We start from the raw sequence: 26,192 nt of genomic DNA, 5'->3' as shown, positions 1-26,192 counted from the left end.
CGACTCGGGTAAATTAAACTATCACCATTCATTGTGAATATCTGGGCTTGCTCGCGTGTAAGAACAACTCCAGCATATTCACAAATAAAAGAGCCAGCCTGGATCAAGTCCAGTGACCTCACTCCCCAACCAGTCTCCCTCGACCTAAACACTTCAAACCGATTCCTAACCCCCTTTTGGGTCACACGATTTCGACACATGGGAGGACAACGGCAATGGGGCCCACATTCAAAAATTAATGGTTTCCCTCTCACAAGAATTCCATTCATGTCATAAGCAAATTCACCCCCATTTTTCATTGCGCAAAAGCAATCATCCAAACATCCCCCAATGCACTCACATCCATTGTTACTCCCAGAATTATACACATAAGGAGGAAAAACAGTTGTCATAAGGTATTCATAAAAAATAGGATCGTGATCTCCATCAATATCATTGTAGAAAAACACTGGAAAGTTCTCCTTTTTCCTTGACAAATCAAGCGTAACATAACCTTTAGGCCGAACTTCTAACGGCTTTATCCTTAAACTCTGTGCAAACCTCATCACACTACTCCCCATTTCCACCTGATTCTCAATCCTAACAAGTTTGAACTTAAAAACCCCGAATCCTGACTTCCCCACATCGAACCAAGTCTCGATTATTCTATACAATCCATCATAAACATACACTTTACCACTGATACTACCATCATATTTAAAACCACGAATCACCCTTACCTCAACGCCATAGTTCATACTCCTCTCAAGAGCCAAATTTCCACATTCCAATTTCTGATGCACAACCTGCTTATTGTGTTTATCCTGTCCACCATGTCCCGTGTAAACTATCACATCCCCGGCATCCTCGTCATCTTCATAACCTCCAGAAACGATAATGCTAGTGGCAATCGGCTCCCCGTTAGAGCTTTGGCTGGCTGGAACGTAATCAATCCCAGCCTGGGGCTGCCCGTGCAATCCCACAACACATAATTCCATCCTGAAAAAGAACACATCCCCAATCGAAACTCCCGGGATATCTCCAACGATTCTTTTATCACGATTCAACCACAAACCGCTATGTCTCATGAACGCGGAAGCCTTCAAGTCGCCTCTCGTTTTCCGGTGAGAAACCATCAAATCTTTGCGCTTTTCATCCTCCGCGGTGGCAAACACTCGCAGCGAGTCAAACAGCATCCGGGTTTTGCGAATTAAGTCCCGGAAGTAACGCTGGTCGTCGGGTTTGAGATCCGTGACCCGAACCAGCTCCGAAGAGCGCGTTAGGTACTTCCGGCCGCTACGCGGCGTGATGACGATGTCCGAAACCTGGGTTTCTGGGTTCGGCACTGGGACTATGGCGCGTGAATTGAGGTCAGAATCGGGCAGAATAGCAACATCTCCGTGCTTTTGGAGGCGCTGAGCGAAGGCGGAGCGAAACATCTCGGAAATGCGATAGTATTCAGAGTATACGTCAGCCTCCGAGGAAGAAGGGCTGCAAGCAGGGGCGGTGGCGGGGGCCGGGGAGGGGGTGGAGAAATGGAGTGATTGTGGGGTTGGTAGTGGTTCATCTAAGGGTTCAGATTTTGGTTCAATTTTGGGGATGATAACGGGGGCGGGTGCCGGGCCGGTGGGGGGTTCGGGATATAGGTTCAGGTCTTGAAATGGTACCACAGAATTAGAACCCATTCCCAGTTTCGTATTTCAGATTCTCTTTTCCTCGTTTCCCCACCAAGGAATGAAGATCTCAGAGGTGTTTAGTGTGTGTGCTGCGTGTTTTGTGGAAGTTGTTTAGTGTGTGTGCTGCCTGTTTTGTAGAAGTTGAGGAAGGTGTACTGAATGAAAATCGATGGTTATAGTGTGTAAGAAAAACTAAACCAGAGAGGGATGTTGAAACTGAGGAGTGACGACTGTGGGAAAAATTGCACTTTTCATCCCTTATAAAAGGAGAAATTCCATATGTAGTCTATAATATTAGGAATTAAGTATACTTAGTCCTTCATTTTGGAAATATATACATTTTTTGTCCTAACTCGGTTATAAACCAATAGTTGCCACTTGCCGGCAAAGTTTTTGTTTTAATTTTAATTTTCTTTTACATTTATATTTCTATTTATTTTCCATTTTCTATTTTTTCGTTTCTAAGTTGAGTGGATTAAATTTTAGAACTACACTATTTAATATAAGATAGTTTTTCTTCTAATTGCATTTTTATTAAATAATAATATTGAGGGAAAACTAGAAAGGACTAAGTGTGAATTTGTTTAATTTTTTGTTGAAATTTATTAATATTTGAACTATTAGTAAATTATTGACTATTATATATTTCGTTGATAAGTTATATAAATTAATAAGTCGAAGTTAAATGAACGACATCAAATTTTTTGTTTGATAAAAAGAATTCAGTTGAATTATTTTCAATTGTAATTAATAATTATTTAGAGAGCACGTGCGCTTTCCATTAGTTATTTAGCCGAATATTTAAAAGATAATGGAAAATGCATGATCTTCTGGATTTTGAGACTAAATATGCAGAGTTAGCAAAGTTTTTGGCTATATATATAAAAAAAATTATCATATAGGACTAAAAATACAATTTCATCGAGGGCTGAGTCAGTATAGTGTGGATGGAGATACTTTTGATGAATTGACGTAAATACCCTTTATAAGATTTTTGTGTGGTCTATGTTCATTTGTACTCTCCTTTTCACTTTCTTCTCCTGTTTTTGATAAATTTGGGGATTTTAGAATGATAAATTGTACTTAAATGTCCTGTGGGCTTTGCTCTTTAGATTTTTTACCATGTTGCTGACAATTGAATGTTAACAGTTGATATTAATGTCAGTGTTGAATTGTTTAGTAAGTACATTTTTTGTGGTTAATTTATATTATTTAATATATATTTTAAATAATTCATTGTTAAATTCGTTAGCTGTAAATTTTCGTCACTAATTCATTAAAAAAAAATATCTTGTATTATTAACAACGATAATTTTACTTGCTAATTAGCTCGATCCTTCTTTTTTCGGTTGCAATTAATGGATTTTCTTCTAGTGTTATTTTTATATTTTCAAGATATTTTTTTGTATAAGTAAAGCTAATAATATGTATTCTTAAGATTAAATAAAAATAGGATAAGTTAGTCTCAATAACTTTTTAAATTAGTTCTAATTACACAAACACCTCTGAAGTATATTATCGGAATATCCTCTATGTGTATGACCTATCATTTTACAATACCTTATATGAATACCCTTTTGGGGTGTACCTATAATTTTATAAAAGACAATGGGTGTTTGTATAATTATGTCTATTTTTAAGGATTGTCAATTTAATTTACCTTAAAAAATAAATTGGGATAATTGCACACATACACCTTTCAGAACTTCAACATTATTTACACAAATCACCCCTTCTTTTTGGAAAATCACACAGACATCACCAGAAATGTCAACAACATTACACAAAATTTTATTCTACTTTTTTAGCTGTTATGGGTGATTTTTATAATTATACAAAATATATGAATAGTATACGTAAATAGACCATAAGTTAAAAATACAAACATAATTATCCCAAATATGTATTATATGTGTTTGTTACTTTCTTAAGCCCATGTATGGATTCATTTTGAAAAACATTCAAATAGCCCCTTAGTTTCAAATTTTAGTTTAGACAGATCAAAATAACCTTATACCTTAACAAAAAATAAATAAATAATTTGATTACAATCATTCACGTTAAAATATAATATATAATAAAAATAATATAACAATCATATCCTGATAAATAATATCATACTAATAAAATCTAAACGTCACTTACAATTATATGAGACAACACCTACTATGTAGCAGAAACATCCCGCGCTATATATCATGATCAACAATATTATATAAATAAAATTTAAATACCACTTACAATTAAAGGGGACAATACCTACTATTCAGTACAACAACATTCGGCGCTATATATCTTAATCAACAATATCAGATATTTTAATTGTAGATAATTTAAGTTTTTGTATCGATTTTAGTTTAATCATAGTGAATAATAATTATTTACCATAATTTTAGGCCATAACCAATAAAATTGTAGCAAATAGTAACTTTTTTCTAGTTTTATGAAATTAAGATATTATAAATTTATATAGTACGACTATAAATAAAAAAGAAAACAATTTAAATATGAAAATCTTCGCGAAGGAAAATATTCAAAAATATGTTCTTAAAGGGGAAAAAAAAGACCTCTTTATGATGAAATTATCAACTGTTTTGATACTTCATAATTTATTGTGTTTTTTTTTTTTCTAATTTCATCGTTACTTAAATATTTTATTATTTTCAGAATTTCATATTTAAAAATAAATATTCTTTCATGATTATTTTGAATATGGATAATGTATTATTTTAGTAGCTTCGTATGATATAATACTAATATATATCTAAAATAAAATGCCGTTTAATTATTATTTGCTTAAAAGAATTGAGATTTGTTGAGATTTTGATTTTAGAGGGTCAATGTGATATGGGGACTACAATATGGGGTAACTTGAAAATGATGTAATTTGTACTACATATTTCATCAACACTCTTGTAATTTTACAAAAAACAAGGAATATTCGTATAATTATACTTAACTTTGAGGATGTTTATGTAATTTATCATCTTTTTACAGTCAGTATTTATTTTTGGGTAAAGAAAAAGTTTGTAAAACAGAAGTCCCAAATCTAACGATTATGAATTATGTGTACTCGAGGGAATGATGATGTTGCAGCATTCTTGAGAGTGTAGGGCCTCAAAATAATGCAATTGAGTATAGGGGGCCAATTAAATTGTTGTATTTTATATTTACATAATTATATTTTATAGGATAAATTATATCGACGCCCCTTAAAGTTACATTTATTGAATAGCTTGTACATATATATTTTATGTCCCATATGATTAATTAATTAGTTTTAAGGTTAATTATACTTAGATTATTTGAAAAAATACAAAATTGCATTCCCCCCCCCCCAAAAAAAAAAATTAAAATTTCACTTTCACCTTGTCAGATAATTCTCCATTTATAAGCGACCCCCCTTTTATTAGGGTATGGAAGAAATTAAAATGCTGACATCAACAAAAAGAAAATACATGAATTTTTAATTTTACCCATTATTTAATATTTTCTATAATAATTTTATATTTGTAAAGGGATAAATGGAATATAGAAAGTAAAAAAGGTATAATTATAATAATGTATTGCTCCCAAATTATACGCATTGGATAGAAAGTAGCCACACATGAATGGGAAAACTAGTCATCTCTTGGTGGCTTTTTAACTTTTTATGTATGAGGTGAGGTTAACATCATTATTGCATCTATTTCTTGAGAATATCATTCAAGTACTTCATCTAGTGCTTCAAGCAATAGATACAACAATGGTGTTCACCGCACTCGTATTTAGAAAGTAAAAAAAGTATAAAAAATGACTAACTCTTTCATTCAATGAACGGATACAACTTTTATCCAACGGCTATAATTTGAGAAAAATATTTTATTATAATTACACAATTTTAACTTTATATATTATTTTTACCTATTTAGAAGTATAAAAACTTACAAGGATGCTGAATGAGGGTTAAGATTAAAAGTTTATGTATTTCTTTTTTTATCTAATATCAGTATTTTCCATCCAAACCCTAACGGAAGATGGTCAAAGATAAACAGATAATTTTCAGAGTTGGTGTAAGTATAATTTTAAAGAGGGTTAATTACAACGACCTCCCCTGATGTTTGACATAATTACAAATACCCCCTCATTGTTTGAAAAATTACAAATATCTCCCTGATGTTTGATGAAATTATGTAATTCTTGGATGAAGATATGAAATTGTCTACTTTGCCCTTATAATATTTTTTATTGTTTTGAAAAAGAATTAAAACTTACAAAAAAAGTCAGACGGGGTGGATAGAAGTTTTTTAAAAATTATAAAAAAATTATCCACTTAGTCCATAAAAAAAATTAAAAATAAATAAAATTTATAATTTTTAATCCACAAGGGTATTTTGGTCAGTTTAACATAAAAATCGATGGAAACCTAACGGATTGGGCTAATTATTAGACAACCGTTAAAATCAGGGGGTATTGAGGGGGTGTCCGTAATTATACCAAAGCTTAGGAGAAGTCGTTGTAATTTACTCTTTTAAAAATATAATTTCGTATTTTTAAAGAGAATCTAAGTATAATTAAACCCTAAATTTTAAGTACTTGATAAAAAATTATCCAAGTTAAAGTTCCAAATAAAAATTACAGAGAATAATTAAGAAAATAATGTATATATTATATTCAAATATATAAATTCAAGTGGGACATGCACGTTTACCTGGCGAAATAAAATAATATTTTATTTTATTTTTTTGAAGAAAATTATGTGGGTATTTCCAAGTATTTTATTGTTAATTATAGTCATGATTTTTTCAACTAATTTATCTATTCAACAAACAAATAGCAGTTCTATTTAAATATGCAAACTTCTTCTCACGATTGAGATGCAAAAGAGTTTTAGAATGATTTTACTCTTTTATAAGAGTCTCAAACAATTAATGTATTTAAATGTTTTATAAGAGTCTCAAATAATTAATGTATTTAAATGCCAAATTCATATACTTAATTTTTCATCAGATATTTTGCTTCATTTCGATTAAAAGTTTTTTAAGTTGGTTCTTGAAATTATTATTCCTCAAGCCTTAATTGATTTTTTGTCGTATCTTAGAAGTGAATTTGCTTGTACCAAACAACAATCATACAGCGGGAGCAAATTTCATTTTAAAAAGAATATCATGTACGCGTCAAAACCTTTTCAGAATTTCACATATCCCAAACAAGATCTAATTATACAAATCTTTTATAATATTATAAGTACACCTCCTAGCCGTCGGTGTAATTATCTCATAGGCATACTTGTAAAATTTTTCCATAAATAAGGGAAGTATTTATAATTACAACTATAATTTTACGAAAAATAGAAAATATTTGTGTAATTAAATTCAACTTTCAAAAGGGTTGATGTAATTTACCCTATTTTATAATTAGAAGAACTAGAAAAGTAGGGTTGGTAGGTGAAGTGGGAGAAAATGTCAAAATTAAAGAGGTTGCAAGGTTGGTTCACAGCGTAATGAGAGTGAAACCCTCAGTTTTGACATAAATAATTTTAATTTAAAAAGAAAAGTAAAAAAAAAAAAGAAAGAAACAATGAGCCCTAACTCAGTTGTCGAAATTGAGGTCCATGATCTTAAAAGTCATGTGTCGGAACCTCACCAATGCATTTGATGTTGTTCTACTTTATAGCGGGTGTTGTCTTTCAACTGTAATAGTAGTGTTGTTTAGATACAATTTTATCGGATATTATTGATCATAATATAATCGTTGTAACTATTTTTGTTAGATAGAAATATTCGACATGAATGATTGCAATCAATTTATTTAAAAAAAATTAAAGAAAGAAAGAAAATCACTCAAGAATTGGCAGCTTAATTTATGTTTGTAAAAATTTATACTTTTTTAAAAGTGCTTAATTTCAGAAAAAGTTGTCAACTCAACTGCCGAAGTTGAGACCCCATGATCTTAGATCCTACAAGAATGATTGTAATCAATTTATTTCAATTATTAATAATACCTTGCTCTTAATTAAAAAAAAATCAGAAAAACTCAATAAGTTAGTAATTTTAGCCATTAAAGGAAGAGGTATTTTCAAAATATACAAAAATTAAATATGGCAAAAAAAACATTACAAAGTTCAACTTATTTACAAAAATACCTTAAACTGTAATAAATACATTCCCACCAACTTGTAATTCTATTTGTTTATTTTAATTTAATTTAAGGAAAGCATAAGCAGAAGTTATATATTTTACGTACATTTAATTCAATTTAACACTTACTTTTTTGCAAACACTCCATAAATAGTTAGGGCCTAAGTGCTTGTGAAATAATATTATCTCATGAAGTATTTTTCCCAATAGACCTAAGTTTTCTAATAAGATTTTCTCTAAAATATATCTAAAAACACATTCACTACTTTTGGGAAAGACATCAAAAATCAATTCTATATATATAATACAGTGATATTTAAGAAAATCAATCAGCCTAAATTAGAACTATATTTTATATATACTTACACATATAAATGCACAAAATTGATATTTTTGAAAATTAAAATAATTGTATAAAATAGTTTATAGACGTTTTAATGTATATATAAACAACACAAATTTTAACATTTAAAAATTAAAACATGCACATATTATAAAAAAAAATTAAATAATATTATTGTCCCATATTTATAAAGTTCTAATAGTAATATTTTTTAATATTTTTAAAATTTTAAATTGGACCTATCGATTACAACTGTCGGATACCAAATACGAGTAGGATTTACTCCTAGGTCCAATAATTTCTTAGCCGGGTCAAGTCTGGATTGATTTGTGGCAGACCCGCCCCAAACCCCACATATCACCATCCACAAATATACTCTTAATTTTTATAAAGTCCGGCGTGAAACTTCCATTTTTTCAAAAAATAAATAAATAAATAATCATAAAAGTTCGAACGCAACATCTCTAATGTCGTGTGGCTCATATACCATATCAAAAAGTTACTTAATTAAAAATTTAAATTATTAAAGAGCTAAAAACAAATGTTAACATTTTCAGATCTTGCAATACTGTTCCATAACACGTGCACAATATTTCACATCTCAATATTCTTGATATTAGGTGTGGAATTGATTGATCATGCACGGATGGCCTAATCAACTTTACAGGACATATAAAAACAAAAATTAAATAAACTAGTTCAAATATATGACGATATAAGTACTACGGTTTTAAATTATCATCAAACATTTAAAAACCACGAATTTGTATATACCCTATTGCCCATGCACCAAATAGACAAAAACGTGTTTCACAAGGATGCAAATCTTGTGTATACCGCTATTTCTTTGACAGCAATACTAGAATTTATATATGGAATTTTAGAAGCAAAAACTATTGAAAAATCAATTATAATATTTGGATTCATTTTCTGAGTATTTTGTTGTATTTTGTGGAGATAGAGAGAGAAAAAATAAAAATAAATAAGTGTATGTTAGAGATAGTATGTATGTTTGGATTTATTTTTGGAGATAATTTAAAATAAATATTATATGTTTCATATTGTGTTTTGGGAGACAAAAATTACTATTCATTGTCGATTTTTTTTTATCGTTTCTATTTTTTTTATTTTTATAATATATAATTATTATTGCTAGATGCATTATAGATTGGAAAAGAAATTCAAAACACATCGACTGCGTAGAAATCAAAACACTCAATTTGAAAATTGGCACGAGCGCCAATGATATGCTTTTTTTAGAATAGTGAAATGCGTTTGAATTTTTTTTGAAATATTTTTTATGAAGAAACAAACTCTTGATCTATTCGATTGAGATGAGATGAAAAAATGTCCTTACGTAAATCAGGCACAATTTGTTAAGTTTGTGAAATTGATGAGTCACAAGTTTAAATTTTGCTATTCGTGAAATGTTGTTTTACTGTGTAGTAAGTATATTTTTATTATAATAGTGAGTGCTGTTTAAATTTTATTTATATGATATTATCAAAATATAATTATTATAATTATTTTTATTAAATATTAATATTTAATAAAAATAATTATAATTAAATTATTTTAATTAATAATAATTCATTTCTTCAAATAAAAGAGGGAAAAGCACAGTCCATCCGCTCAATTTTTACTATTTATATAACATTACAACTGTAAAAACACAAGCAACATTGGGGACCGAACATCTTCATTCATACACATGGGCGCAATCCCCAACAAGAAATGGGCCCCTTTGATTGGAATTGTTTTTAGGTAGATTTTGTAAAATTAAAAGAAAATAAAATTTGAGTTTTGAAATGTTCCAAAATTTGTATTAAAAGATGCGACCACTGTTTGATATTATTTTTAAATTTTTGGTGGAACCACTGCAGGTTATGAAAAACACTGATAGAATCAATTCGAAAGGCATCATCGTTAGGGATGATTCGAGAATTACGAGACCATACTCTAAACCTATATTTAGAGTATAAGGCTCTATATCTAGAGTTATAAATTTAAGGTCTATCTGTATAAGGTTACTCGTAGAATCATACTAAGATATCATATTAGATATGATGTGAAAAATCATCTTTGTTTTAATACATCAGCATACGATGTTGTCTTGTTTCCATGAAATAGTGAATGACATATAAATTGAACGTAAATCCATTTTATTATGTGCATACTTAATTGGATGGGCCTTTTGCACTCTATTTTGCGAAACCATTTTTTTTTTTTGAGAAATTTAATTTTTCAAATAAGTTTATGAATATTTATTTTTGTCCTAAAGATTCTTCATATCACTTTTAAAAATATATGTTTTTATTTCTACTTAAATGTGTATAAGTGTACATTGTTTATCTTTACTAAAAAAAATGTATAAAATATTTGAGATAAATTAATTAGTCACAAAAATTTTAAATTTATATAATACTTTATATTATTAATTATTTTTATATCAAAATTTATATTATTAATCGATTACTAATTTTTATATCATATATAAAGTTCCAATTATTTATATAATTTTATAGTAATTTTTTAAAAATAGGTCGTGGGTACTAATTAGTTAATTTATTCAAATATAAAATATTCCACCAACCAATAAAACAGACACACAAAAAAAATAAAAAATAAAAATGAAAGAACAAAGTACGAGTTTTACATTTTAAATTTTGAAGTAATGTAAAACTCAAATGGTAGTGGAGGGAAACTTGCCTAGTGTTTGGATTTGTGTTTTGAGTGTTTTGTTTTGTGTTTTAGAGATAGAAAGAGAAAAATAGAGATAAATAAGTATGTGTTAAAAATAAATGATACGTTTGAATTTGTGTTTTAAGATAATTTAAAATATTTTAAAATAAGTGGTGTAAGTTTGATGTTGGGATTTTGGAGACAAAAATCACTGTTCATTATCAAATCATATCTTTTTTATATATAAATACTGTATATCTAATATTGTACTTTTGGGGGACAAAAATCACTATTTATTGTCAAATCATGTTCTTTTTATATTATATATATAAAAGTGTATATATATATTATATGTAGAAAGTTGAAAAATAAAAAAACACACAGATAAGGTGTAAAAACACAAAAACAAACATCGGATGTGTTTTATCTTATTTTGAGAATTGTGAAAACACAAAACCAATCAAAGCAAAGGACGGTTTGACATTTCTGCCCTTAGGAAATTATTTACAGGTCAAGCACACCACCGCGGAGTAACATGGAGGAGCAAATTCTGTCTACCATAGGAAATAGGAGTAATTATTATACATGTGACCAATTTTCTCACATAGTAAATAAAATTTGGATTAATTACATTTATGCCTCTCTAAAAATAAAAATTTATACTTTTCTACTTGCACCCTTTATTAGAATTCTATATTTACAATTGTATTTCTTACGATAGTGTTTGGATAAAAAATATTGACCTCAATCGAAAAAAAAACCATATAATTATACACATCATTTGACATCCCATATAAATTGTTAAAGATATGGTTAGTTTTTTATTGGGTAAAATTTTACTTTTTGTCCTGTAAATATAAGGCAGTTGCACTTTTCATTCTTTATCCTTTTAAAAAATATATTTTTAGTTCTGTAATTTTAAAATATTTGATAGATATAGCCCTGTAATATGAAATGTTCGAAAAATTCACGAAATGAAAAACTTTAGTTGAGAATCAGACAGGAAAGAAGTTAAAAGCCATACAGACTGATAATGGGTTCACAATTTTGCAATAAATTTTTTTTTGATTTATGTGAATAATTTGACATTAAAAGGCATAAAACAAATTCCTATACCCCCAACAAAATGGTGCTGTTGAACGCGTGAATAGGATCTTACTAAATAAAGTTAGATGGATGTTAGTAAGTTCTGGATTACCAAAATTTTTTTGGGGTGAAGTTGCTTAACTGGTGCATATTTAATTATTAGATCTTCTTCTGTCCTATTACTTGGAAAAATACCTGAATTTGTGTGGTCTGGTAAAAATATTTGTATTTCTTCCTTATGAATTTTTGGGTGTTCTGCTTTTGTACTTCAACATACTGATGAACTTGATCCCATTCATAAAAATGTGTATTTATTGACTATCCTGAAAGTGTGAAAGGATATAGATTGTGGCTTAAAGCCAACCAAATTTTAAAGTCGTAATAAATAGGGATGTTACTTTTAATGAGTTTGAAATGTCATGTCTTACTAGTTCAACTAGAAAAGATAAAAAGTTTGACTTAGAGTCCACCTTTAATAAGGTGGAGAGTTTTTCAGAGGATAACCAATAGGGGGAAGTAATTGAGGAAGAAAATTATCAAAACACTGAAAATCAACAAGACACTGAGCCAAAATAGTGAAAATTATGATTCTGAACATAGTTTAGAAAATTATCAGTTGGCTATGGATAGGAACATACGTGAACATAGGATTCCCTATAGGACTTGGTCCTCTTTTGGGCCTATGGTCCAAAGTGAAGAATATAATTTCTTGTGGCCCATTTGCACAAAGGCCCAAGCCCAAGCCCCCTCTAATCTTATCACTTGGATGACTGGCACATCCCTAAGGTCCAACTCATGACCACTTACTTGCCTCATCAATCCGACCCGGTTCCACCTCTTTAAATATGATGCCTCTCTCTCTCTCTCTCTCTCTCTCAGAGTCAAAATCTTAATCCTAATCACAACATCTCTTCGTTCTCTTCTCTTTCATTCTCTCTCATTCTCTCTGGTCTTAGTTTTTTCCACCCCTGTCTTCTCTCTTGGTTATCTCTTTCGGCAATTAATGTCCCACCTTTATATATACCCTCAGTCTCCTTCTGCAGAAATAGAGAGCCGAAAACTCAATCCCTTTTTCTCTCTCAATAAAAAATTTTCTGTGAATTTTTCTGTGTGAAAAAACTAGTGTTCTTGTGTGGACTTGAGCCGTTGTGGTTTTGGGTTTTAAGCAACCGTGATAGGTTGTTGGGGCTTTGTGGTTCTTGAGCATAAAGTTTATAGATCTTATTATCTTAACCTATTTTCTATGAGATCTTCTACTTTCTATTAATATTTAGATTTGTAGACAATATTTCTATAATCGTTCTTTTATAATTATTTTATAATATTATTTGTATAAGGATTTTTCAAACCCATTTATCTGCTGCAATAGTTGAATACATTTTGGTATTTGGATTTGCTAATATAAATTTAAAAAAACTTGGTTGTAAGATTTGTTTAATATTAACTTAGCGTTATTGAATTAAAACACTATGTAAGTTTACTACTTTGAATGTCATTTTTACTTAATTAATTTCTGGGGTTATGTTTTTGAAAGTTTTTTATACACTTAAAAAAACCAAAAATATTTATACAAATTGTGAAAAATATACGGCCGCATTTCCCATTAACAATACACTGTAACTTTCTCTGTATTATATTTTAATACTAAATTCATTTTTCTTTAAGTCATGAAAAAATTTACATTTATTTATTAGCTGCGTGACACACTATTTTTGTATGTATATATAAATAATTTTTTATATTTTATATTATAAATGAGAATAATATTTATAAATCAACAAATCAAATTTAAACAAAAGGAAATATGTAAAAAAAAGTTAACTCAAATATTATCAACACAACAAAAAAATTGGTGCAATGGTATTAACATGATGTGGAATCACTTTAATAAAGAAAAATAGTAGTTAAAATTATCTTTTAAAACTATATAATTAAGAATATAATTTTTATATTTATAAATTGGTGTGTGTTAACTTTCACACAGAAATTACAGAAGAAACACAGAGTGGCACAACTTTGGAAGAAAGTTGTGATATTGCTGAAGAGTTGAAGATAAACAGTAGCCCGTTTTGTTTTTAGCCTTTACTTATAAAAGCGTGTTTAGCAAGACTACGCTTTTACTTATCCGTTGTATTTCCTTCCTTCTTTATTTTCTTGTTCTTGGCAGTTGGTCTGTTATACTCTGCCTATATTTACAAGTTCTGTAAACTGATTGCATCTTCTTGTTCAATGGAATTTGTTCTTCTGTTTTTGTCAAGTACTAACACCATGAACTCTCTCCTTCTCTCTCGTGATTTACTACTTCCCTGCGCTCTAGTTTAACATGGTACCAGAGCGGTAAAGATCCCATACATTCATTCACTCATCCAAACCTCACAACCATCATGACTGACAAGAAGACTGAAACAATAAAAATGGAGGATTCAAAAACTCAGCAAATCATAGATATGTTGAAACTTCAGAGTGCAGAAAATTCTACATTAGGATTGGTATCCGCACCTTTAGACGGCACCAATTATCTTTCTTGGGCAAGATCCATGATATTTGCACTAGGAGCCAGACAGAAGGTTGGCTTCATTGATGGTACCTGTCCAAAACCCACTCAAGACAAAACAGAAATAGAGCAGTGGCAGAAGATAGATTGTATGGTCATTACGTGGATTCTAAATTCTATATCAAAAAATATCGTCCAAGCTTTTTTATACACCACATCTGCAAGAGACCTATGGCTCGAACTTGAGTCCAGATTTGGAGAAAGTAACGGACCCCTTCTCTATCAAATTCAGAGAGAAATAGGGTCCATCACACAAAACAATAACTCAGTAGCCGTCTATTTTACCAATCTAAAGAGGTTGTGGGACGAACTTGCAGCCTTAGACCCATTGCCTCCTTGCAGTTGTGGAGCTGGAAAGAAACTGGTGGAAAAGATGACTTCAACTCAGTTAATTCAGTTCTTGGTAGGTCTCAGTGACGCTTATGATCATGTGCGCAATCAGATACTACTGATGGATCCCTTACCCTCCATTGGTAAGGCATATTCCATGATTGCTAGAGTTGAAAAACAGAGACAACTTAATTCTGGAATTCATGGCTTTGATAGAGAGGAAATCATGACAGTACAAACACAAGATTCAAGAAGACAAGGTTTTATGAAAAGAAAATCTCTTGCCGATAAGAAACAGATGTACTGTGATTATTGCAAGAAAAGTGGTCATATCAAAGATAACTGTTTCGAATTGAAGGGATTTCCAGACTGGTACAAAGACCTTGTTGAACAAAGAAAGAGGAATGGCAAACAGATTGTTAATAGAGCATTGACTACACAGGGAGTAAAAGGAGAAAGGGGCTCTCATACTATCCTTGATGAAAATGCCATTTCTGAAATCATCAGAAAGGAACTCAAGAAGGCACTGCAAAGTCAAGAACTAAACCAAGATCTTTCCAATTTGGCGGACTATGAGGACTTTGCAGGTAACACACTTTCTCTTAACAATTCCAATGTTATTCATAATTGCTCTTGGATTATAGATAGTGGTGCTTCAACACACATGTGCATGAATCGAAATCTTTTTAAATCTTTACAACCACTGAAGAATAAAAGCTTTATCAAATTACCTGATGGTTCCTCTTGTGAAGTTGAGCATGCTGGTAATATTGACATTTCTCAGCATATCATGCTTAAAGATGTTTTGTATGTTCCCAGTTTTAACTACAACCTTTTATCTGTTAGTAAACTCTGTGCTTCAGGTTTTTTAAGTGCTGCATTTTTTAAGGAACAATGTCTTGTGCAGGACCTTGTGACTAGGAAAGTAATTGCAGTAGGTAGGCAAAGAGGAAAGCTATACCTTCTTGACCACAAGACTGAAGAAAAGACTGAACACATAGGAATTCTTGAGACTTATCCAATACCTCAAAGTGAAAAACAGGTTGAAAAGCAGGTTGTAGATGATGGGAATCTATGGCACAATAGACTAGGACATGCTGGTCAAGATGTTATGTTACATTTACCTTGTTGTAAACGAAATGTGCAATGCATTAAGAATTGTCAAACGTGTCCTTTGGCAAAGCAGCATAGGCTGCCCTTCCATCTTAGTGAAACTCAATCTCAAAAAATATTTGATCTTATTCATGTTGATGTTTGGGGGCCGTATAGACAATATTCCATTAACAACTGCAGCTATATGCTTACTATAGTTGATGACTATAGTAGGGCTGTATAGATATATATGATGCATCACAAGTCACAAACTCCACAGAAACTTGATTATTTCTGCAACATGGTGAATACTCAGTTTAATGTCAATGTTAAAAAGGTAAGAACTGATAATGGTACTGAATTCATTAATCAAGAATGTCAAAACATCTTTCAGAATAGAGGTATAGTGCACCAAAGAACCTGCACTTACAGCCCACAACAGAATGGAATCGTTGAAAGAAAACATCAACATCTATTACAAGTGGCTAGATCACTTTTGTTTTTTGCTAAATTGCCAGAAAAATTTTGGGTTGAATCTTTACTTACAGCTGCTTATCTAATAAACAGGATGCCTACTCAAATACTAAAATGGAAGACCCCTTATGAATTATTGCATAAAAGAATGCCTGAATACAAGCATCTTAGGACTTTTGGATGCCTTTGTTTTGCTGCCAATGTCAATCCCTTTAAGAGGAAATTTGAACCAAGAGCTGTTAGGTGTATCTTTCTAGGATATGCTCAAGGAAGAAAAGGATACAAAGTTATGAGTCTTGACACAAATGAGATATTTGTTACAAGAGATATCATTTTTCATGAACAAAATTTTCCTTTTCATAAAGAGAAACATGATGATGTTCCTTGCCCTTTACCTACAGTATTCTATAATCTAGAGACTGACATTGAAAAAGATAATGAGCATCATATTCCTACTGATTCACCTGTACCACTTAGGAGGTCCACAAGGCCCTCCAATAAACCAGCATGGATGAATGATTTTGTGTGCAATAAGGCTGCAGGAACAATCTTTCCTGCAGACATTAAGGTTAATCCCAATTACAGTTGCTTTGTACACAATTTAAACTTGATACATGAGCCTAAAACATATAGTGAAGCACAAAACCAGGAAGAATGGAAGATTGCTATGAGGCAGGAAATCACTGCTTTAGAGAAAAATAACACTTGGGAAATTGCTTCACTACCTGAGGGAAAAACACCTATAGGCTGTAGATGGGTGTACAAAGTTAAACTAAGACCTGATGGATCCATTGAGAGATACAAAGCCAGGTTAGTTGCAAAGGGTTTCAGTCAAATTGAAGGGATAGACTATACTGATTGTTTGGCCCCTGTAGCCAAAACTGTTACAGTGAGACTTCTTCTAGCTGTAGCAGCTGCAAAAGGCTGGTTACTACACCATCTAGATGTCAATAATGCATTTCTTCATGGAAATCTAAATGAAGATATTTACATGCAACCTCCTGAGGGGTATTCTGTTCCTAATGGGAAAGTTTGTAGACTTAAGAAGTCTCTTTATGGTTGAAAACAAGCTTCGAGGCAATGGAATGAAGAGTTCACTGAGAAGATTAAGGCTTTAGGATTCATTCAATCCAAACATGATTATTGTCTCTTTACAAAGGGTGCTAATAATGACTTTGTAGCTTTGCTAGTATATGTTGATGATATTTTGGTTACTGCTGTTTCAATGAACTCCATACAAGAGGTTAAACTGTATTTAAATGAGTTGTTCACCATTAAGGACTTAGGTGAGGCCAAGTACTTCTTGGGGCTTGAATTAGCTAGATCTGAACAAGGCATAGTAGTGACACAAAAGAAGTATGCCTTAGACATTATCACAGATATAGGCCTCCAAGGGGGAAAAACTGTATCTACTCCTTTACCTGCTAATTTTAAGTTTGCTGCAGAATCAGAAGGAGCATTACAGGATCCTTCAAGGTATAGAAGGCTTGTGGGAAGACTTCTATACCTTGGTTTCACAAGGCCTGAGATCAGTTATGCGACACAACAACTTAGTCAACACATTCAGCACCCTTGCAAGGAGCACTGGAATGCAGCTATGTACCTGATTAGATATCTCAGAGGCACTCATTCTTCAGGTTTGTTCTTTCCTGTTAATAATGATTTTAAACTAAGAGCCTACTCTGATGCAGATTGGGCTTCCTGCCAACTTACAAGAAGATCTACAACTGGATATTGCATAATGTTGGGATCAAGTCCTGTGTCCTGGAAGACTAAAAAGCAGAACACTGTGTCTAGGTCATCTGCAGAAGCAGAATACAGAAGCATGGCTTCTACTGTGTGTGAGATTACTTGGATCAATAATGTGCTCAAGGATTTGGGCATCAATGTTCAGAGACCAGTGGCCTTTTACTGTGACAACAAAGCAGCTATTCACATTACAGAGAATCCTGTGTTCCATGAGAGAACAAAGCATGTAGAGATAGACTGTCATGTGGTAAGAGACAAGTACAAAGAAGGCCTTATCTTACCCACGTATGTTAACTCGAAGCAGCAACTTGCAGACTTGTTCACCAAATCGCTTCCCAGTAATCCATTCATGTTTTTGGTCTCCAAGTTGGGCTTGATCACGTTTGATGCAAGTCCAACTTGTAGGGAGGCTGTTAACTTTCACATAGAAATTACAGAAGAAACACAGAGTGGCACAACTTTGGAAGAAAGTTGTGATATTGCTGAAGAGTTGAAGATAAACAGTAGCCCGTTTTGTTTTTAGCCTTTACTTATAAAAGCGTGTTTAGCAAGACTACACTTTTACTTATCCGTTGTATTTTCTTCCTTCTTTATTGTTCTTGGCAGTTGGTCTGTTATACTCTGCCTATATTTACAAGTTCTGTAAACTGATTGCATCTTCTTGTTCAATGGAATTTGTTCTTCTGTTTTTGTCAAGTACTAACACCATGAACTCTCTCCTTCTCTCTCGTGATTTACTACTTCCCTGCGCTCTAGTTTAACAGTGTGGTGATATTATTAATCGTTCTTTGTGAGTGTCAAAGATCTTTCATTTTTATGTTAGTATAGATGATTAATAATCAATTTATAAACAAATATTACACCTTTTCAATTCAGGCGAAAATTTTATTTATCTATATATCAATCTTAATCGATATCTACATTATATAAAAAAAAAAATGCCTTTTTATCTCACAAACGACAGTTATGACACCACAACACTAATTTATCATGTCAATAATACCCCTAAGTTGATTGTTTTTTCTTTGTTGCCTTCTTTCTTTCTTTTTTTTTTTCTTTTTAGAAATACGATGTGGTCGTTTACATATAATTTTTCTTATTTATAATATATTTTAAAATATAAAATATTATTTATTTTATGCATACAGGAACGACGTGCCACAACGGTTAATATAAACAAAAAAAATATTATTTTTTACTCATAAACAACTATGTGTTATATCGTAATACTAATTTTTTTTTGTGCCGATGATACCCCTGTCTTATTTATTTCTTTTGTAAAATACGATGTAATCTAGGTCCAAACCTATTATCTAGAGTTGGAGATAATAAAACGTCACGTATCCCTAGGTGGTTACAACTACTCCGGAGGCTTTGCGTATAAGAAAAAAATATTCTTACCTTATAAAAAATTTCCTTTCTATTTAAAATGAAAATTCAAAACATATTTTAAATACATTTTATACGTCATATCAGTTCTTGATTATTATAATTTAATTAATATTCAATTATATACTCAAAATTTTATTTTTCAATTGAACTAACTTATTTTTATTGGTATAAGACATAATTATTTGAGGTGAGATATCACATCAAATAATTATTGTCTTATTGTTTTTAAAGTTTATTAATTAATTCTCCTAGCTAGTGGACGGAGAACGTCAATTCCAAAGAAGTCTTGGAATGAAAATACTTTGCCATCTAAATTATGTGGTATTTTTTTTAATTATACTTAGACCTCATTTAAAATTATAAAATTATATTTTTCTCTAAATTCTTTTTCAAATTACACTTACTCCCTATTTAAAAATTTACTATTTACACTTGACCCTCTTTCATTAGGATTTAAATAAAAAATACTAATATTAGAAAAAAAATTCATAAATATCTAATTTTACCCGTTATTGAACATTTTTATTTAATGCTTTTTTACTTATGAGAAAACAAATGTAATGATGTTAAAGGGGTATAAATGAGGATGTTAAATGAGGAACAAAATTAAATATTTATATAATTTTTCTTTTTGCAAAGCTCAATATTTTTTGTCCAAATCATAATAAAGGGGATCAGGTATAAATGAAAATTTTTTGAAAGGGGGTGTAAGTATAATTTCAAATTTTTTTTGAGAGAAAGTATAATTTTATATTGTTAAAGTGTAATTAGCCCTTTTCTTTTTTGCACTTAATCATTCAAATTCTTTTAATTAAGCCTACCCTCACCTAAGTATCATAAGTAGAAGTTTTATCTGGCATCGTGTATCTGCCGTCAAGTTCATCCCTGGATGATCCCCTCCATGAAGTTGCAGAAACGCAGGGAGCTCTGGTTTTCTTCGTTCACCAGAGCTTGTTGCAGTCGCATTCGCACGATTCTCACCATCTTGTTGAAGAGCATGCCCAACATAAGTTTGATTTCCTGAAGCTGTGTTGAGACGGGAGGTTCTGGCGGCAAGGTGGTATTGAATGTCGAGCTCTGTGGTCTTTAGTACACGGGCGAGCGGCATCTAATATTAAGAGTAAGACATCTAGATCAGTATGAGATGTAAGGAGTATTAAAATATTTATTCTACTAATTTAACTTGTATGTTCTTTTACTTACATTACCAATAAAGATATAGCATATGATTGACTGAAAACATGGTATTCAAAATTCATACTTGTATATTAAAAGAAATGAAGTTACAATGACATGAGCTTGAAGCAAGAAAACTTTGAAAGAACAATCTAATAACATTATTAAAACTTCTAACATATGGAAGTTTATAAGTGCAAGTGTTTTCCAACATTAATGCAACCATGTCCAGGATGGATGTGAAAGTGTTTCCCAATATTAATGCAGCCACCCACCACATCCCACGATAAAAATCATACACACACACCTTAAAGAGGGAGATAGAGCGAGAAGCGACGGGCGACGGGCGGTGGAGAGACACGATAACCGGTGAGAGATAGAGTGAGAGAGTGGATCGAGAGAGAGAGAGAGAGAGAAAAGTGGTGAAATGGAAGGGGATTAGGGGTTTATGGCTAAATCCCATTATGTATTAATTTTTTGGGACGATATTTAGAACGAAAATAGTAATTTCAGTTGTCATCCTAAATATAGTAATTTAATAAAATGATGCTGTATTTAATAATAGTCGTCCCAAGTATAACCAAATCGTCCCAAATTCCATCTCAACATAATTTATTAAAATTGATAATGGAAAAATACATCTATGGCACCAAATTGTGTGAATCAATTATTAATATTTGTATTACAATTCAATTGAATTGCATAAAAATTAAAAAAAAAATACATCATATATATATTTACTAAGAAGGAATAGAATATATAATTCAATATTCGTACTTATAAGACTGTTTTGGTATCAACCATCATTACACTAAATCATTCGACGGAAGCAGTCGATTTTAGATTTGACGTTAGATATAATCACATTGATGTTATATTAATGTACTTAAAGTTTCAACCTAGTCTAAATTACGGATATCGATATATCGTATTTGAAAAATTAGACTATTATTAAAGGACGAAACGGAACGCTGCGTCGGGACGGGAGAGGAACAACTGTCCCAAACTCCGTCCCAAAAGCAATCCCTAGTTTTTTAGATTTTTAAAATTTTGACTTGCCAGAATTTAAATTTAGGATGCATTTTAAGACAATTTTGGGAATGTTACTATTTTTTGTCCCTTTTTTAAACGAATGTTAGAACGACCTTGTTATTTTAGGACAATAAGTATTAGAGCAAGACATTCCATCCCACCCTTCTGCAGTCGTCTCAAAATCGTCCCGAATACCGTCCCAATTCGGGACGATTTTTGGGACAAATATTATGTGTCCCAAACATCCTTCTCAATAATTTTTTTTTTTTATAGTGATATACATATCTTTATTAAAAAACAAACTTGTTATATACTTCAAATTTAACTTTTTATAACTATTAATAATTTTTTATTATTGATCAGTACCATGCATATTAAATCTTATTATTAAGTTACTTACAATTAGTTATTCTTATATTAAAAAATTCAATGCATTTATAATTCTTCCGTAGCTTAGCCATGATACTAACTAGTTATTATTATATATATATCACCAAAACATGTGCTCCAAGCAAACCGAATTAGGACATAAGCTTTTGTACGTGTCTTTCTATACGAGAAAGACTGAGTGGATAACTAAGTTTTCTCTAAGTTATCCGGATACATACATACATACATACCCCGTAGCTCAAAAACAAGAGAGGAATTGTTAAAGTGAAAACCAGGGGCAGAATTCGACAAGTGTCTCTACACATGTAAACCGCTGAGGCTACAAGCACGCCACGTTTTCATGCAGCAAACCCTCTTCCCTCCTCTATATAACTCAATTATAACTACGCTCGGGTTAGAAGATAAAGCAGCAGAGTATATGAGTATACTTTAATAAGGTATATTGCTCTTTGTAGCCTCTCATCAAACAGGTTGAAGACATAATTTAAGGTAAGAAGCAGCAAGAATGGCAAGAACAGTGGCGAGGAATTTGGCAGCTCCGTTGCTGTTTATCAATTTGATTATGTATTTCATTGTGTTGGGCTTTGCGAGTTGGTGCCTCAATAGGTATATCAATGGTCAAACTGCTCATCCAAGTAAGTTCTTTTTTTTATATCTACATTGTATATATATACATGCAGAGTAGTATACGTGTTAGGAAACTTTTGTGCACATAGATATGCTAAAACCAATTTAGAATAAATGATGCAAATTAAGATATGATCAGACATAATTTTGTTCAAATCCAATTTCTTTTAATTGTACTTTTTGTTTTATGGAATGTATATCTATACTCGTTTTATTAAGTGAGGGATGCCCTGTGGCATCTCATCTCAACTATTTGGTCCCTGTATTATCTCTTTTATCGAAATTTTCTCATCTTATTTATTATATACTTTACTAAATATTTATATATACCTTTAATGTAATTTTGATATAATAAAAATTGTATAAGTATATATGGTTCCATTATAGGCATATTGCAAGCCTAATTGTGAATTAAATATTATACATAGTTCACTGGAGAGTACTACAAAAAATTAACTCGGTTAATTTGTGCAGGCATGGGAGGGAACGGAGCGACGGGCCATTTCCTGACCTTCGCCATACTAGCAGCTGTTCTCGGAATAGTTTCAAAGATTGCCGGCGGCAGCCATCTCAGAGCATGGCGGAACGATAGCCTCGCTGCTGCCGGCTCCTCTTCCATACTCGCTTGGGCTGTTACCGCCCTCGCTTTCGGGTAAGTCCTCGTCATTGTGGCTGCACGGTTGGCTGGATTATGTCACATCAGTACAAATTTGAATAAATTTAATTTGGATTGGGTAACAGTTGAATGTGGTGCATTCCTCGCAGGTTGGCATGCAAGGAGATAAACATAGGAGGGTGGCGAGGGTGGAGGCTGAGGGTGTTGGAAGGTTTCGTTATAGTGCTGGCGTTCACGCAACTGCTGTATGTCCTACTACTCCATGCCGGGTTTTTCAGCAGCAGATATGGACCCGGGTACAGAGACCGGGAGTACGGCATTGGCGCTCCGGCGGCAGAGGCGGAGCCCAAAGGCGGCGCCACTGGTGTTAGGGTTTAGGCTCATGAAGTGGAGACAGACTCTCTAATATTAGGGTATGAGATTAGAGAGGATAGATGTGTGTAGGTAATGGTGTATGTAGCCTGAAATGTGTTGATCTTTTGCTGTCTTTTTTCATGGATGGTTGTGAATCTGTGCGTTGTGTAGCTAAGACATTGATGGTATGCAAGCTTTTTACATTCTTTGACTGCCCTCGTATCCATTTGTGGTGAAGGTCAAGAGCAAAAGCAGTATTCTAGTGAAGTGAGAGAAGCAAAACTTGTGACCGTTATCCAGTTCCCGACATAATACAATGTACTATGTTTTTATAGGGTAAACAAATCGGGGTTGGATCTTTAGTCTCTTTATATTAATATATACTGTAAAGAATCATGTTATTTTTTTGGAAAAGAATAGAGAATTTAATAAAATTTGTGCAGTGAGTAATGTAATAAAATCTGAATTGGAAAAGAATTATGTTGCCTATTTTGTTTGAAACAAGATTTTATACACGTGCAGTCATGTGCACAACAAAATTTGAATTGAAGTAGAAATGCAATTCTAACAACAAAATTTGAATTGGAATAGCTGGAAAATGCAATTCTAATTTTAGTAGTGAACTTTGACTATGATGCCACCTAAAAATCCAGCATCGATTAAAAGATCAAAAAACAGCATGCACAACCCCAGTCGGTGTTTAGTCGGTTGGTCCATCAGGTGAGGTGCGATTATTTTCTGTTTCACAAAACTGGTATGTCCAAGAAACAGATTTGATGCGGCCGGACAGTTGAGTCATACAACTGCCAATAGACACGACATTTTAAAATATTTCCAGGTAGCTTTAAATAGATTAGACGCAAATCGATTGGAATCTACTGTTTGAGTTTTCAAACAGATTTGATAGGACTAAGTCACTTGATGTATGTTAGTAAGTTCAGGTTCTACTGTTTGAATTTTCAAACAGACTTGATATGACTAAGTCACTTGATGTATGTTAGTAAGTTCAGGTTTAAATGGTGCACGATTTTTTTGGTTAGTTTGATGATTCAAAGAGTTTTTAAATGGTATAAAACTACACAACAAACTTTTCATTTTTGTCTGTACACACCTATTAATAGAGCCTTTGTGCAGTCATTTGATAAAATTATTACCCACTCACATTCTCTCATTTATTCTCTCATCATTTTTCAATTTTAAGCTATTATGAACCCATGTTTTGCACTTCAATATGAATAGATATACTTTATCGGTCATTGTACATTCCCACTTTGATTCAAGTTCTCATTTATCTTTCTCAATAAAACTGTTACTGGTTCAAGCATAGGAATGCTAACTTTTATTTTGCAAGATTAGCACCAATTGATCTTAGAATTTTTCTTGAAGATTCTTCGACCCTTGGCGCCATCCGTGGGTACTTTGAGTTTAAGATGTGAGAATTGGCTAGCTCTAATAATGGAGGTTACAACAGATCCTTTGAGGAAAACACTTACTTACTTGCTGCAGTTGGTTTAGCCATTCCACTTCCACATCAAGTCAAAAGAGAAATCAATACCTCCAATCCAGTTTTTGATCCAGCAGTTATTCCTGCAGTCGTCAATCTTTTCTCTAGCTAAGCAGCTCAAACAATTCATAATAGAGCTCTTTGGTCGGTGGAGCAGGACAACCTTCCCAACTGGAAAAAAACAGGACACTTGTTGAGCAAATTCAAATATACATACTATCTCTAATGCATACTTATTTATCTTAGTTTTTCTTTTTCTATATCTATAGAACACACCGAAACAAGTTAAAAATGAAAGCAAAAATAGTGCATATTTCTTTGGGTGTCTAAATATTTAGAACTGGGTGAGAGTGATTAATATGGGCAAAGATTACTGATTTTTACCCTAATTAATCTTCTTGTTGGTTTACTCTCTTTTACCTTTTGAATCCAAAGTCAGTCTGTTTGACGCCATTATTGGAAATAAAAATCCACCTTGACTTCATGCGCAATAACAGTGAAATTAATGCGTTTAAGATATTTCACAGCCATTTCTTGGGAATCTTTTTCAAATTCAATAAATGTTGGCTGATCGTATATTTTATTATAATTTTATAATTTAGAGTATTTTTTTTTATCTGATCCTTTTAAATTTCATGTTTGAAACTGCGATTGGATCGATTCATTGAAAAGAATTGATTCAAACGTTTTTTATATATCCATAGATACTATACTGAATTTTAATTAAATTTCGGATCAATCTCTATGGATTGACTGCCTCCATTATTTTGTTCTGGATCTTCCATTATTTTGTTTTGGATCTTCCAAATCATTCCCGCATGAGATTCGGACCCATTTTTTTTTACGTTTCGAAAAAAAGATTCATTCTCTTCAGAAAAACTCGGATGTAGAATCCATAAAAAATTCTTTTTCATCAATTGTTTTTTTAATGTATGGTTGGATTATGATATGACCATACAATAATGAGTTCCCACCGTCCATTTGATTTTCAAGTTGGAGACCATTGAAGATTTGCTT

General features: G+C 31.9%; 2 protein-coding genes across 2 annotated transcripts in view; one reads left to right on the top strand and one right to left on the bottom strand.

Moving 5' to 3' along the window:
- The window catches only part of LOC105158616 (histone-lysine N-methyltransferase family member SUVH9), a gene marked incomplete in the record, with an annotated part of 4,106 nt that extends 2,262 nt beyond the window's left edge, over positions 1–1,844 (bottom strand). The window contains 1 exon segment of the mRNA XM_011075426.2: positions 1–1,844. Coding sequence (XP_011073728.1) covers positions 1–1,664 — 1,664 coding nt within the window.
- Positions 22,466–23,886, top strand: LOC105158615. Its single transcript, XM_011075425.2, has 3 exons — positions 22,466–22,709; positions 23,176–23,353; positions 23,467–23,886. The coding sequence occupies exons 1-3, from the start codon at positions 22,580–22,582 to the stop codon at positions 23,693–23,695; spliced, it is 537 nt and encodes a 178-aa protein (XP_011073727.1). The 5' UTR covers positions 22,466–22,579; the 3' UTR covers positions 23,696–23,886.

This window comes from Sesamum indicum, linkage group LG3 (genome assembly GCF_000512975.1).
Source record: "Sesamum indicum cultivar Zhongzhi No. 13 linkage group LG3, S_indicum_v1.0, whole genome shotgun sequence".
NCBI lineage: Eukaryota > Viridiplantae > Streptophyta > Magnoliopsida > Lamiales > Pedaliaceae > Sesamum > Sesamum indicum.
The sequence above is the reverse complement of the archived record's forward strand: the minus strand, read 5'-3'. Positions and strand labels throughout refer to the sequence as shown.